At 41.2% G+C, this 13,312-nt stretch overlaps 2 protein-coding genes across 2 annotated transcripts in view; both read left to right on the top strand.

Moving 5' to 3' along the window:
* The first annotated feature begins 1,996 nt into the window (after nt 1–1,996).
* Nucleotides 1,997–8,726, top strand: xrcc2 (X-ray repair complementing 2). Its single transcript, XM_085763176.1, has 6 exons — nt 1,997–2,122; nt 2,821–2,902; nt 3,559–3,594; nt 3,678–3,827; nt 3,906–4,182; nt 8,321–8,726. The coding sequence occupies exons 1-6, from the start codon at nt 2,102–2,104 to the stop codon at nt 8,616–8,618; spliced, it is 864 nt and encodes a 287-aa protein (XP_085619302.1). The 5' UTR covers nt 1,997–2,101; the 3' UTR covers nt 8,619–8,726.
* A 1,404-nt stretch (nt 8,727–10,130) lies between these two features.
* Nucleotides 10,131–13,312, top strand: part of LOC146966985 (histone-lysine N-methyltransferase 2C-like) — a 93,970-nt gene continuing 90,788 nt past the window's right edge. Inside the window, exon 1 of the mRNA XM_085763577.1 lies at nt 10,131–10,593. The gene's annotated coding sequence lies outside the window, so the exon portion shown is untranslated. The remainder of the gene's footprint in view (nt 10,594–13,312) is intronic.

The raw sequence follows: 13,312 nt of genomic DNA, 5'->3' as shown, positions 1-13,312 counted from the left end.
TTTCTGACCTACATATTTCCTAGTAGTTGCGCTTCCTGTTGTAAACCATAAACATGAATGAAACACACATACGCACGTAAGACGCAGTAATCAGAAACCGGGATACTGTATTTATCATGTATACAGGGATACTGAATAACCGGGTTTCCATGTAAACACCATACCCCGAATTTGATCAAAATACGGGGTACTTAAAAAACCCGATTAAAACCGGGGTACTGAAGTGCATAAACGCAGTCATTTAGAGGCCTATGTCGGACTGGTGGGTTGTCAGAATGATGGTTGCTCCCCGATCCCTCAAGGGCAAGTGCTGAGGGCAAGTGCTGAGGGCAAGTGAGCGAGGGCGACTCAACCTGCTTTTGGAATGCAGCCCTCATAAACACACTGATTTCACAGCTGCTGCACATCTCCTGTTCAAATGGACCGATTTGCTAGCCTGACAAGCCAGACTATATGAATAAAATGTATAGGGGCGATTCCACCAAAAGAGTGCCATTTCTGTCCCCAGCATATTAAATGTATAAAAACATGTAATAATATAATATAAATTGCATTTAATTAATAAACAAAGCACCATACACATGAATCACTGTAGAAATTAAATCTATATCATTTTTAATTACTATAAAAAGGCTTTCAAAGCACTGAAACAGCCTTTGTTGCATGTCCCCACAGCCAAACGCTATAGTTTACCACAATGCATTATGAATAAAATCCTGCTAAAATCTCATTTTTTTTGCATATTAGTGTGACTTTATATTATATCTACACTTATATAACATTTTTAAAATTAAAACCTAATTATATTTTGGTTAAAATTCACATTTTAGTCCCGTCCCCAGGTTTTCACTCAGTGCTGTTACCCAAACACATTCTACACTCTAAAAGTTTTGGAACATCCCACCAGTGACATGTTCTGGTGGAAGTGACATCATTTAGGTCTTCTGAAAGTCATGGGAAGACCAAAATTAAATTCTGTCATTTATTTTTCCTGAAATGTAATGGTATTGTAGCTATGTCAGGGTCGGTCACTCTTAACACTCATTCCTGTTACCTAAATTATCTCTAGACAGTGTTTGTTGATATCAAAAGTAAAATATTCAGTTAAATCCTAAGAATGTGCTCTGTGTGCTCAAGCTATTAGTATAGATGCTATTTGGCTAGATTTCACACAATTGCTGATTTTATGCTAAAAACTCATTGCTGTTACCCTCATTGCTGTTACTTTTTCTTCAAAAATGCAATGATAAAAGCAGCAATAAATTAAATAAAGTAGCTTGAGATTGACCACTACTCATTTTGAATGAGTAAATGTGGATATTAAAAAATTCTATACTGAAATGGAATGAAAAATGAAGTTTAATTTTTAAGAGTTACAATGAGCAAATGGCACTCTTTTGGCGGAATGACCCACAGGCCTATTTGCTGCCGCTAAGGCGTCTAGATTTCTAGGCTACCGATTTGCCTCACGATGCTAAAATACAACCAACACACATAAAACTGCTAACTAGCCGTGCATTGCTAGCTTACCCTCACTCGGTGGTGGGGTCAGGGCCGTTGTATAGGGGAGAAAGGTGATGATAATTCTAGGGGCCCAGCGCCCAGTAGGGCCCACAAAAAACCCCAGTAGTCTAATCTTTGTATGACTGAAGTATTCTGCATTAGACCCTGACTATACTCATAGTAATGCTACATTAGCATCAAAACAAAGTAGGCTAAATAAAAAATGACGTAGTCCAAGAAAAAAAGTGGAAAAGTCAGGGGGTAGGGGCCCACTTTAGTATTCTTTCAGGGGGGCCAGAATTCCTAGCAACAGCCCCGGGTGGGGTTAGCAAGTGTGAGGGGAAGAGCAAGACAGCCAGTGCTCAAAGTGTGACGATGAGGCTGCAGCTAACTTTAGTTACCATGGCAAAAATGGCGCCCATGAGACCTATGGACCTGCCCCGCCTTCTTCACGAGCCCCTTCTGAGCTGCTGCTGTGTCATTTACGGTAACGAGTGGTCGCGACTCGCTCTCCGTCTATTACGGTAAAACGACAGAAGGCGGAAGTAGTTGGAAAGCGCGGCGGAGGTGTCCGAGGGAGGATGAAGTCCGTGCCGTGATGAGCGAAAGCGGCGCCCAGGTCAGTTATTGAACACTTTACATCACGTCACGTCACATTTGAAGGAGTAATTTGTGGTTGTTGATCTTTACCGCTTGTTTGATTTGAAAAGTCCATGTACGGCCAGAAATACTGCTGCAAGTTTTCAAAGTAAAAGCCTGGACTCCCCTGTGGCTTTATGTTTGTTTATTGTATGTAGAGAAGAGCGGGTTTCTAATGATAGTTGTACTCATAGTAGGCTACAGTACGGATAACAGTAGTGACTAATAGTAATACTACTCTGTAGTTAATGTAGCACATTGCAGGCTTTATGTCAAGACCGGGCCAAGACCTGTCCAAGTAAACTTACACTGATTATGATTGGACTAATAAATGAGGCTGTCATTAGCGCAGACGCTGTGGTGAGTTCAGGGACTGTCTGATTAAGAGAATTTCAAGCCATTTTTACTCCTGAAGACAGACTTGAGACAATCTGCTTCTCACAAGTATACTGATGGGTTAATATTGATTAAGAGTCAGACTCCAGTTTTATTTTTACAGGTGAACACATTTTGAAAATACAAATTCACTTCATTGATGCTCTGGTATGTGCCGAGCTCTGTAAACATGTGTGTGTCATTATAGTCCCAGTGCTGATGCTGTCCATGTGTTTGAATGAGGTCCAGTGTAGGCCTACAGTATGTATAAACAGCAGAGTGATGAGCAGTGTGTCCCCACAGCTCTTTGCTCGTCTGGAGGCTCGGCGCTGTCTGAAGGACATCGAACCTCGCCTGTTTCCTGAAAATGGCGGACCGGAGCATGGTAACTGCCCAGGCCCACTCTGTCATCTGATAGAGCCTGTCACCATATGACACACGGCTCATGGAAGACAACAGCATAATCTGAAACACTTTGATTAAGTGATGCTATCTGTGTCAAAGTGGTCCTTAGAGTTATGACTCGGTGAGACCAGAGTGTCAACATGTTGATCTGACTCATCTTGAGGATATCATCACCTCTGATGCCCTGTTCACTTATAAGCCTGAGAAACGAGGCTGTGTAGATCTTCACCGAGAATCCTCCTGTTATATGAATGCAAACAAAGGATAGACAGTAGCACATTAATCCCACATGGATACAACAAAGATTGAAAATATCAGAAGAAAAACACTACTGACTTTTTCACGTTGCAGTTCATAAATGAGGTAGTAACAAATAAGGGTTGGCAAGATGAATAATTAAGAAATATCTTAAAAATTTGTTTTAAAAGCATCAGATTTGTCAAAATGTACATTTTGTGCTCATGTTGGTTTTATGTCATTTAACCAAAGGCAGACTGAATGCCCTTGAAAATGTCAAATGGTGTAACCACAAAAGAATAATAAATATTACATATTTGATCCACCTCCATTGGAAAAAAATACAGGTTACACCATTTGACCTTTGGTTGCTCAACTCATGTTTGTTTATGTTTTCAGGTGAGGTGGTGGAGCTGTATGGGGCAGAAGGAACAGGTGAGTTCACTGCACAGATAAACACCTTAACTCCTCAGATGCATATTGTATATTATATACATTTGTGTGTGTGTGTGTCTCAGGTAAGACAGAGCTGCTCTACCACCTGCTGTGTCGCTGTGTGCTGCCCAAGGTTGCTGGAGGTCTTGAGGTAGACGTGGTGTTTGTGGACACTGACTACAGTTTGGACATGTTACGACTGGTCAGCATCCTGGACAGCAGACTGAATGCAGGTACACACATTAACGCTCATACTGTATGCTCATTAGTGAGGTCAAATATCTTTACATCCTGTGTCTCTGTGTGTCTAGCTCTCTCTACCAGCTCACCCTCAGCCTGCTCAGATGAGGTGGCGTTGCATTCGTGCCTATCTCGCCTGCTCGTCGTCCACTGCTCCTCCTCTTCCCAGCTCCTCCTCACCCTCCACTTCCTGGAGACCTCCTTCTCATCGCGGCCCAGTCTGGCACTCCTCCTCGTCGACAGCATCTCGGCTTTCTACTGGCTGGACCGCTGCGACGGCGGTGCCAGCTTCGCCAAGCAGGAGGAGAAGCTCAGCAAGTGTTCAGAGCTGCTGGGCCGACTGCTCAGGTGGGTATCAATCAGCCAGGAGGTTCTGGGTCCCATTCCAAATTTTTGTGGTCTAAGCCTCTAGGGGTGTGTATAAGAATCACTTCACATGATTCGATTGTGTCTCAATCAACCAATTCAAAATCAAACCGAGTCATATTTAGGGGCCAACTTTGCACAAAAGTCCTAACAAACCAACCGTACATGCTACAGTTTTGCAACTTTAAGCAAAACGTAGCCCCAATCCTTTAGAAACTTTTGTACGACTAAATCCAGTGCAAATTAGGAAGTCCCTAACCCTTTTTTTTCAAACACTGTAAAACTTATTAATCCTTTATTGCTCATTTTTGCTCAAGTCACACCAAATTTGCTACACCGCATCTTCAGACTGTCCTCCACAAAAATACCACCCAGCTTTTTGATATTTGAAAAATTGAGTCTACAGTGCATGAAAACGTTTCACTGTGAACAGTACTGTAAACATATACCGGTACCAGCCAATTCTTGCTAAATACATTTTAAGTGTTCAAGGGAAAAAAATTACAATATTTTGGAGTCATGGTTGATGAAGTTTGGCAAATATCAGAATTTTATCTCAAAAACTGAATTTTTGAAAACATTTTGAATTCTGCTCTCATAGGAACAACTGCAGTCAATCTGAGAGTGGCATTTTTAAACATCAGATTTTCTCTTATGAAGCAAAATACTAAAACAAATCACCAACATTTCTGTGCTGTCAAGATGCAATTTATGTATTATCAGATTTTTGTCTTGATAACAGAATCTTTAACATTTTGACAATTTTTAAAATCTGCCTTGAAAGCTGCTGTCACCTTGGTGACTGGCGTAGTCCAGCTGTGAAGCCACACACCAGGTTTTACCTCTGCCCAATTACCTCCATGAGTTAGAGTGAGTTCAAGCCTCAGCTAAGGCAGGATGGACATTGTAATACTGATGTTCTTGTTGTCTTCCTATTTTGTCTCTTGTTACTCAGAATTGCCTAAATTTGTCCAAAATGGCCTGGCCCCGACCACTGCTGCAAAGCAGCTTTCATTTTCAGTTTTGTTACAGTGCTGGTTCACATTTGTTGCTGACATACGTTCAGCTCATCCAAGAGATGTCACCAGGTCTGGTTCTGCCCAGGTTGTACTCTGTGAAGTAGAAAGTCTTGTGTGAGCCATGGAAACATTAAGGAAAAAGTAATTCAACTTACCCCATCCTCATTGAAGGCAGGCAATTTATTACCTTGAAGCAGCACTTTATATCCATTTCTACAGCCTGAAGATCTGATGATCACTTTAGTGTGTATCACGCTGATAAAGCTGATAAAAACAAATGAAAAGACAGTTGTCATATTGACATTTTTTTTATTTATTTTATAAAAATATTTTTTGGCTTTTTTTATGCCTTTCTTTGATAGCCATAGTATAGATAGACAGGAAAGGGGGAGGCAGAGAGAGGGGGAATGACATGAATGAAAGGTCTGCCCGACGCGGGATTTGAACCGGGGACGCCTGCGTTGAGGACTGTAGCCTCTACACGGGGCGGCCGCCTTAACCACTGCGCCATGCACTGCCCCGTCATATTGACATTTTAAGTGTATTTATTCATTTGCAAATGTCAAGTTCAACAGTAATCCATAAAAGTACCATCACTAAAACAAGATAAAAACATGACTGAAGAGTGCAAGATCAATAAATAGTTTAAGCTGTGCAGTGAATTAAATCATTAATGAGAAAAGCCACATGACAAAGTTGGCCTGTGAAATTTGGACAGCTGTGCTCCTGGAAATGAAATGAAATTCAACTTTCAATTCAACTTTATTTATAAAGCACATTTCATGCACAAGGCAGACTCAATGTGCTTCACAACAGGTATACATAGTTGTATAAAAATCAATTAGAAATCAAATAGAAAACAAGAAGAGTGCAAGTGCAAGTAAACAATCATCTATGTCATCTTCAGCACATACACACTTAGACTCACACATGCGCACCCACTGACACAATCACATATGGACACATGCACACACATACACACAGTTCAGCAGAATGCTGTTGAGAAAAGATATGTTTTTAATCTGTTTTTAAAGATGGCTACTGAAAGATATCTATGTTAACAGTGCAGTTTCACTTACTCAACACAAGTAAAGTAAATTAAATCAAAGCACAAACTACCTGTGTTTATTCTCCTGCTGTTTAATTCCACACTCATCCATGTTGTAAAATCACTGTAACAGTTGATTATCTGATCTTGGTTGACTCATATATGTAACCATTTAATGGGAAGAACAAACTCAGATATGAGTCACAACTGTAAACTTGATGTCATAGGTGCACTCCAGTGCTTAAACATACAGGGTTGACCATCATATATATTTATCCAGTATATTTCCAGTATCCAGTATATTTATTTATAAGTATATACCATCATATACTACACAACCTATGAGTCAAGAGTGGATTATGAATAGAATCCAGAGCCCAAGTATCACAAATATGGTCAGATTGTCTACCCATATTTGTAGTGACGCTGGTAGTCAGCCAGGTGGTTCTAATGAACCGTTAGGTGATCCAATAGGTAGTTTATAGTGGTTCATCCTGTCCTATTAGTCATTTAGTTGGCAATTAATTATCATTAATGAACAGGCCTCTAATGATTTTCAGTCGTGATGTAGCAGTGTAAAAGTGCGCACCAGGCAAACTGAGTACGATGCTGTTTCCGTTTCATCTCGTCACCATTTCTAAACATGGATAAACTCACTCACTCTCAGTTTATCCTCAGTGTCTCCAGCATTCCCATTCACTACATCCCATGTGGAACAAGCCTAAATACATTTAGTATATTCCATATCTTGCCCTCAGCCACCTGTATGTCCAGCATTGAGATCCTCTTAGTGATTACAGCAGAGCTGGTGGCTCCACAGACTGAGACAATCTATCTGACTTCACTGCAGTAACAATACTACACCACTGACCTGTCCAGGAAGTGAACACCAGGTACAGACTCAGACTGGACTCACATTAGTCCTGTACACACATCTGGATAGTTAGATTATATTTCAATTTTCGGATTAACTAGTCACCTTTTAAGCTAATAAGAAGTTTCTTTTTTATTTAAAGCTGTACAGAAAAGAAAACTGAATTTGAGCCCACTGTGGGTCTTAACATTAGTTTAATAACTCATCTAGCCCAAACTTGGTGCAAAATTTTATTTTCGAGTAAATCCTGGATTAAAGTGTGGTATTTTTTCCCCCGCATTGGATAATGCAGGCAGGGCCGTTGAATAGGGGAGAAAGGTGATGATAACTCTAGGGGCCCAGCGCCCAGTGGGGCCCACAAAAAAACACAGTAGTCTAATCTTTGTATGACTGATTTATTTGGCATAAGACCCTGACTAATACTCATAGTAATGCTGCATTAGCTTCAAAACAAAGTGGGCTAAATAAAAAATGATAATACATACGTAGTCTAAGAAAAAAAACTGGAAAAGTCAGGGGGTAGGGGCCCACTTTAGTATTCTTTCAGGGGGCCCAGAATTCCTAGCAACGGCCCTGAATGCACGCGCACAAATTATGCGTCACCCTGCTCACGATTCATCAGCCACTGATATTGGATCTGTCATCCGTCAATCAAACATCTGAGAGACACACACACACACACACACCGAGCTCGGTCTCGCAGCATTGAATATCCTGCCCGCTTGATAACGACCAATCACATTCGTTTTCCTTACTCTGGTAAACTCGTGCGGCAAGTTCCGGCAACTTATGGAAACTCGTAGAAGGAGGCGCGACAAACAGGACAAATGGCCATTTCTGAACACCTTTAAATGTAAAATGTGATAGTATGCTGACTAAGATCATCTTATGCTAAATCACATACATCTTACTAAGACGTATCTTACTAAGATGTATGCGATTCAGCATCACATCCTCATCCTCACTGCCACACAAAAGCACTGATAAAAAAAATAAATCTGGGGGAAAGGCTCTTTATGTTTTACCAATGAGAAATATAAATAAATGCTTCAAGCTGCAAGAAATAGGTCCTTCAGTGAGTACTAGTGGTCCAGTAGGTGGTTCTCACAGTTACTGAAAAGACTCCTGGGGCTTTTAGATAGTTGGTTTGATTCTGTCTCATCTGTGGCTTCTCCACAGGGATTACAGAATCACTGTCTTCGCCACCTGCCACGCAATCAGGAGGAGCGTCGGTGGGTCCTCCTCTCAATCTTCCTCGGAGTCTTGCCGACCGTACCTCTGTCGCCCCTGGCAACGGCTGGTGACCCACCGGCTGCTGTGCTCTCGCCAGGAAGCTGAAAACAACACGGCCACCACCGCAGGAGGCAGCAAGGAGAAGGGGACACGCCAGGCCTTCACCGTCCACTGCACTTCCTCATCCAAGTCTTACAGGAGCAGCTACTTCAATGTGACAGACAGTGGGGTGGAGTTTATCTGAACTCCCTCCCTTCACCAGCAAAGCTTTTGTTTCAATGTAAAAAATGTAGTTCTGTTTACTTTTTGGTAAAGAAATAAGTAAGTTTGTCAGAGTTTATTAATAAAGGTTTTTGTTTTACTCAGTAAGACAGCTTGTTGTCATTCCCACCTGTCTCCTGAATTTGAACCTCCATTTGTGAGAGTAATGCTGATGTTACTTGAAGCTGTTTCAGAGGCTGATAGTAGAACAACACTGTAGACTTTTCTAGTACGGTACATGTTCATGTTTGGTTTTACTGTCATTTGTCAACCATTTGTATACTAAGATAATTTTGAGGAAGTTCTATGAGTCCTTTAGAGCAGTGGTTCTCAAACTTTTTTACATCAAGGACCCCTGATACAAATTAGACCACGGACCCCCTTATGGACAAAATTTTTGAAACAAACACCAGAAATACACAAACACTTGTTCTGAGACTGAATAACTTTACTTTTTTTAGTCAAATCAAACCAGTGGCATGAATTTTGGGAAAATTTTCAAGAAATGTCTGGGGAAAAAAATTGGTTAATGGGATAGTTTTAAAATTAAAATTTCACTCATTATCTACTCACCCTCATGTAGACTAAGAGCTGTGAGAATTTTCAGAGTCCTCCGTGCCTTCTTGGAGTTACGGGGGGGGTCCGCGCAGCAGTATTTGTCCATATAATGGTTGTGAATGGTGCTCACTTTTCTTCGTCCAAAAAGACACACCAAAAAACATCCAAATACCTCCATACTGCTCGTCTGTAATGTCCCTCTTGTATTGAAGCCCCGACATGAGAAATTGTTCTGAAAAAATTTAATAAGTATATATTTTAAGCTTGTTTGTAGCTTGCGTGATTTGCACTGACCGGCGGAACAATTTCTCATGTCGGGGCTTCAATACAAGAGGGACATTACAGATGAGCAGTATGGAGGTATTTGGATGTTTTTTGGTGTGTCTTTTTGGACGAAGAAAAGTGAGCACCATTCACAACCATTATATGGACAAATACTGCTGCGCGTACCACCCCCGTAACTCCGAGAAGGCATGGAGGACTCTGAAAATTCTCCCAGCCCTTAGTCGACATGAGGGTGAGTAGATAATGAGTGAAATTTGAATTTTGGCTGAACTATCCCTTTCAATTTTGAGAAATAGTTGGGGACCCCCTTGAACCCTCTCAAAGACTCCTGGGGGTCCCTTGGCCTCATTTTGAGAACCACTGCTTTAGAGGTTTTTCATTTATGAAGGAGATTCTACCGATGCTTAAAACTTTGTTCAGATTATTTCAAAATATAACAAATGTGTAAAAAAACAATATAATTATTGTAAAACATAATAAAATGATGCCTAAATGTGTTCATAATTACTTGTAAAATAATATAATGTGCTAATTATTTGGTTCCTGCTTGACACACGTGTAATAGCAGTCCAGATCCTCGCGGATCCAGTCCGTGACTTCAGGTCTGATGACAGAGACCGCTTCACCAGAACAGCCCTCCAATAGATACTTCCGCGGGGTCAGACGCACTTTTTACACAACACAAACAAATGAACCGAGTGGGATGTAAACGTGTATAAAGCTGCACACCATGAACCCCCAGTGTGACCGAACGTCGCCTTTATCTGTGTGTAAAAGATAAACTCAGGCCGGTCAACCTTTTCTGCTCCGGTACGATAGTAAATATTTTCTCGGACCTATTTCTCCTGCTGGCGCTGACAGGCGGTGCTTCGGTCGCTCCCAAACATGGCCTCCATGACGGAGCGACCGCTACAACTTTAATTTTTCGCAAATTTTTTGCCGAAAATCGTCTTTTTTTCCTTCCACGATCAACGGGAATGTTTCGTCGGACAATCTTATCATGCCAGATTTGTGAAACACATGTTATCTTTCGGAGACGTTCGTTGTTGGGCATAAACAGATCGGTTTAAGTTGCCTGGAAAGCTGGAGAGGAAAAAGAGAATTGCATCAAATCAGTAAGAACGCCTTTCCTGTCTTCTCTCTACACCCCTGCAAGTTTGCTCCTCAATTTTTTATCGGGTTCCTGCGTTAACTTGATGCCGGTCTGTAGGGTTTGAAGTGGAGGGTGAATGAGCGCGCAGTGGAGCCGGGATGCACTCATTTCTGGTGCGCGCTAACAGCTAGCCTGTCAGCTAATGCTAATGCTAACAGAGAGGTGATCAGTCAATTGGGCGGTCCGGGGAAGCTAACTGCTAATAGCTAACTGCTATGTTTGCAGCTCGGCGTCATGCTCGTAATAAGTACAGTTATTCATAATATATCTAATGAATGTGTTCACTGGTGTACTCGGGCTCCACTTGAACTATGCTGGTGAAGGTTAATCGTTAGTATGATACCGTGACAGATGAGTTAATTAGCATGCTGACAGCTGAACATCAACTCTTTATCATATATTTTTTAATCGTAGTTGTGGTCCATTGCTTCATGAACTTTATCGGCTCCTCTACCTGCGTGTCTTAGTAACCTCCCAGGTCACACCGGGCACTGCACGTGTGTTAATGGTGATCGTATCTAGTGGCTGCTGATTATTGATCAGCTCGAGTGTGAAATGTGTCTGCTGCTGTAATTCCTCAAAGTTGAAGATGATGTATTCTGATTGTGTCCAAACACGAGTATGTTCATTCTTAGCGTCATCGATGAAACAGCTCAACCCGGCCAATATTAGAAAATGTTGCTTTAGAAATAACGTAACTTATTAAATATATAAATATTGATCAATGGGTTAATTTTACCTGCTGTAGTTGATGGTAATGTGGAGCTGTGTTCATACTGGTGGCTGCTGTAGTTGATGGTAATGTGGAGCTGTGTTCATACTGGTGGCTGGTGATGATGTTGCCGTCAGATCATAATGATACAAAAAGATGTTTGAGAAGATGTCACTGGTGTTTCCATGCTGGTTAGTGAAAACAGGTCGGTGTGGGGGACATCAAACTGATGCTGGAGCCAGGGAAATGATGCTACTCTGATGCAGTCTGGTTGTTTCAACTAAAACAAACTAGAGCTGAATCTATTTTTGTGTTCATTTTTAAAACAAAGATACCAAATAGTTGTTGATTTCTGTTTTCAGATGTGAAGTATGGCCTCTTGAAGCTGATGTTGTTGGGAACCTGAGCGAGCCTGATATGTTTAGACTGTTGATCACCAAAATGCTTCAATGCTTCATCCGTTCTTTGCTGTTTTCTATTGTTTTACAGAACAAGCAGCTGAAATATAGGGGCAGATTAATCAGTAACTAATGATGGCAAGCAAATTGCACGTTCGGATGTGCTCACTCAGTTCTTAGAGTCTGATGTTTCTAGGGGCTCTCTCCATTTTGAATACATCACCATCCTCTGGCCAGTGTATTGTTGTAGAGGAGGACAGTTTAAGCTCTTCGCAGTTCAGAAACACGGTTGTCTTTGATGGGAGTGGTTCTAGTGGTAGAGCAAAAGAAAAAAGAAAAAAATACCAGAGGACAAACTGGATGATTTACACTTTAGAGAGAAGCACCCCCTAGAAAAAGACCCCCGTTCCCACAGGCATCCAGTGCTGGTCTGGACATTGTCCTCCCTTTTGAACGTCTAATGGGAGGAATATAAACTTGCCCCTGAAGGTCATTCTGGAGCAAATATGACACATCTACTTGAGTGTCTCTGTCAATTAGCAGAAGTCAAAATGACTTCAAATGAATCTGTAGAAGTTCAAAATGGGAATTACTTGCTCCATTTATTAAAAATTAAAAGTCAAAAGCGGCTTCTGTTATTACATACTTTTTCTCAAACTAAAATATGAATAAGAATAAAACAAATAAATATTTAAGTGGTTCCCAACCTTTTTTAGCTCGTGACCCCATTTGGACATCACAAATTTCTGGCGACCCCCGATCACGTGCAGTCATGTGATCGTAGCCGTCAGTCATACTTCAACTACTATTTTTGTATGCTGCTTTTTATTTGAAGTTGATTTATATTCAAGAAAGTGAAAATATAGAATACAGTTGTTTTAAGATTGTGGGTGGCGTTTTTAATCATAATTTAAAAAAGAATAATAAATGGTTCAAAGAATATTTTTATTTTAATATTTTAACAAATTTTAACATTTTTATTTCAACATTTGAATTCCAGGCGACCCCATGTGCGACCCCAAAGTTGAGAAACACTGGGCTAACCCCATCTGTTTTTCAGCAGTTCCTGGAACAACATGACTAGTTGGTCTGAAGCCCACACTGTACATTTACTGCCATATTGACAACTTACTGTGTGAGTGAAACTTGCAGCCTGTTGATCTCATATATTGTGTGAAATGTTGGTGGCATCGCTCACAATCTAGCTGTTTGTGTCAAAGTGATGAACACATTGTGTCGAGGCCTCCTAGATGATATTTAAGGACACACTGCTGACACTTGGCTACAACTTCCCATCATTATCATGATGACACTATCACTACAGTGGCTTGTTATTTTCTTTAAGCAGCAGATTATGCGGCACTGGTAGAATTGCACACGCTATCGATACCATCACAAGGCGGCATGGTGCTGCATTGGTTAGCACTGTCTGGCTTGGGCCGGGGGCTTTTCTGGGTGGGGTTTGCACCCAAAGTGACTCTTCATTGCCCATCAGTGTGAATGTGACCGTTGCTTGTCTTTATGTCGGCCCTTTGATGGACTGTGGACCTGTTGAGGTGGACCCCGCCCTT

Source organism: Trachurus japonicus, chromosome 20, assembly GCF_045865225.1.
Source record: "Trachurus japonicus isolate A0001 chromosome 20, Traja_1.0".
Taxonomy (NCBI): domain Eukaryota; kingdom Metazoa; phylum Chordata; class Actinopteri; order Carangiformes; family Carangidae; genus Trachurus; species Trachurus japonicus.
This window is presented reverse-complemented; position numbering and strand designations above follow the sequence as displayed.

What these genes read in the sequence shown, in the direction of transcription:
- xrcc2 (XM_085763176.1), top strand. Translation starts at nt 2,102, where the DNA reads ATGAGCGAAAGCGGCGCCCAG. An exon ending in AAATGGCGGACCGGAGCATG is followed by an intron (nt 2,903 to 3,558) that starts GTAACTGCCCAG and finishes TTATGTTTTCAG; the next exon opens with GTGAGGTGGTGGAGCTGTAT. An exon ending in GGACAGCAGACTGAATGCAG is followed by an intron (nt 3,828 to 3,905) that starts GTACACACATTA and finishes CTGTGTGTCTAG; the next exon opens with CTCTCTCTACCAGCTCACCC.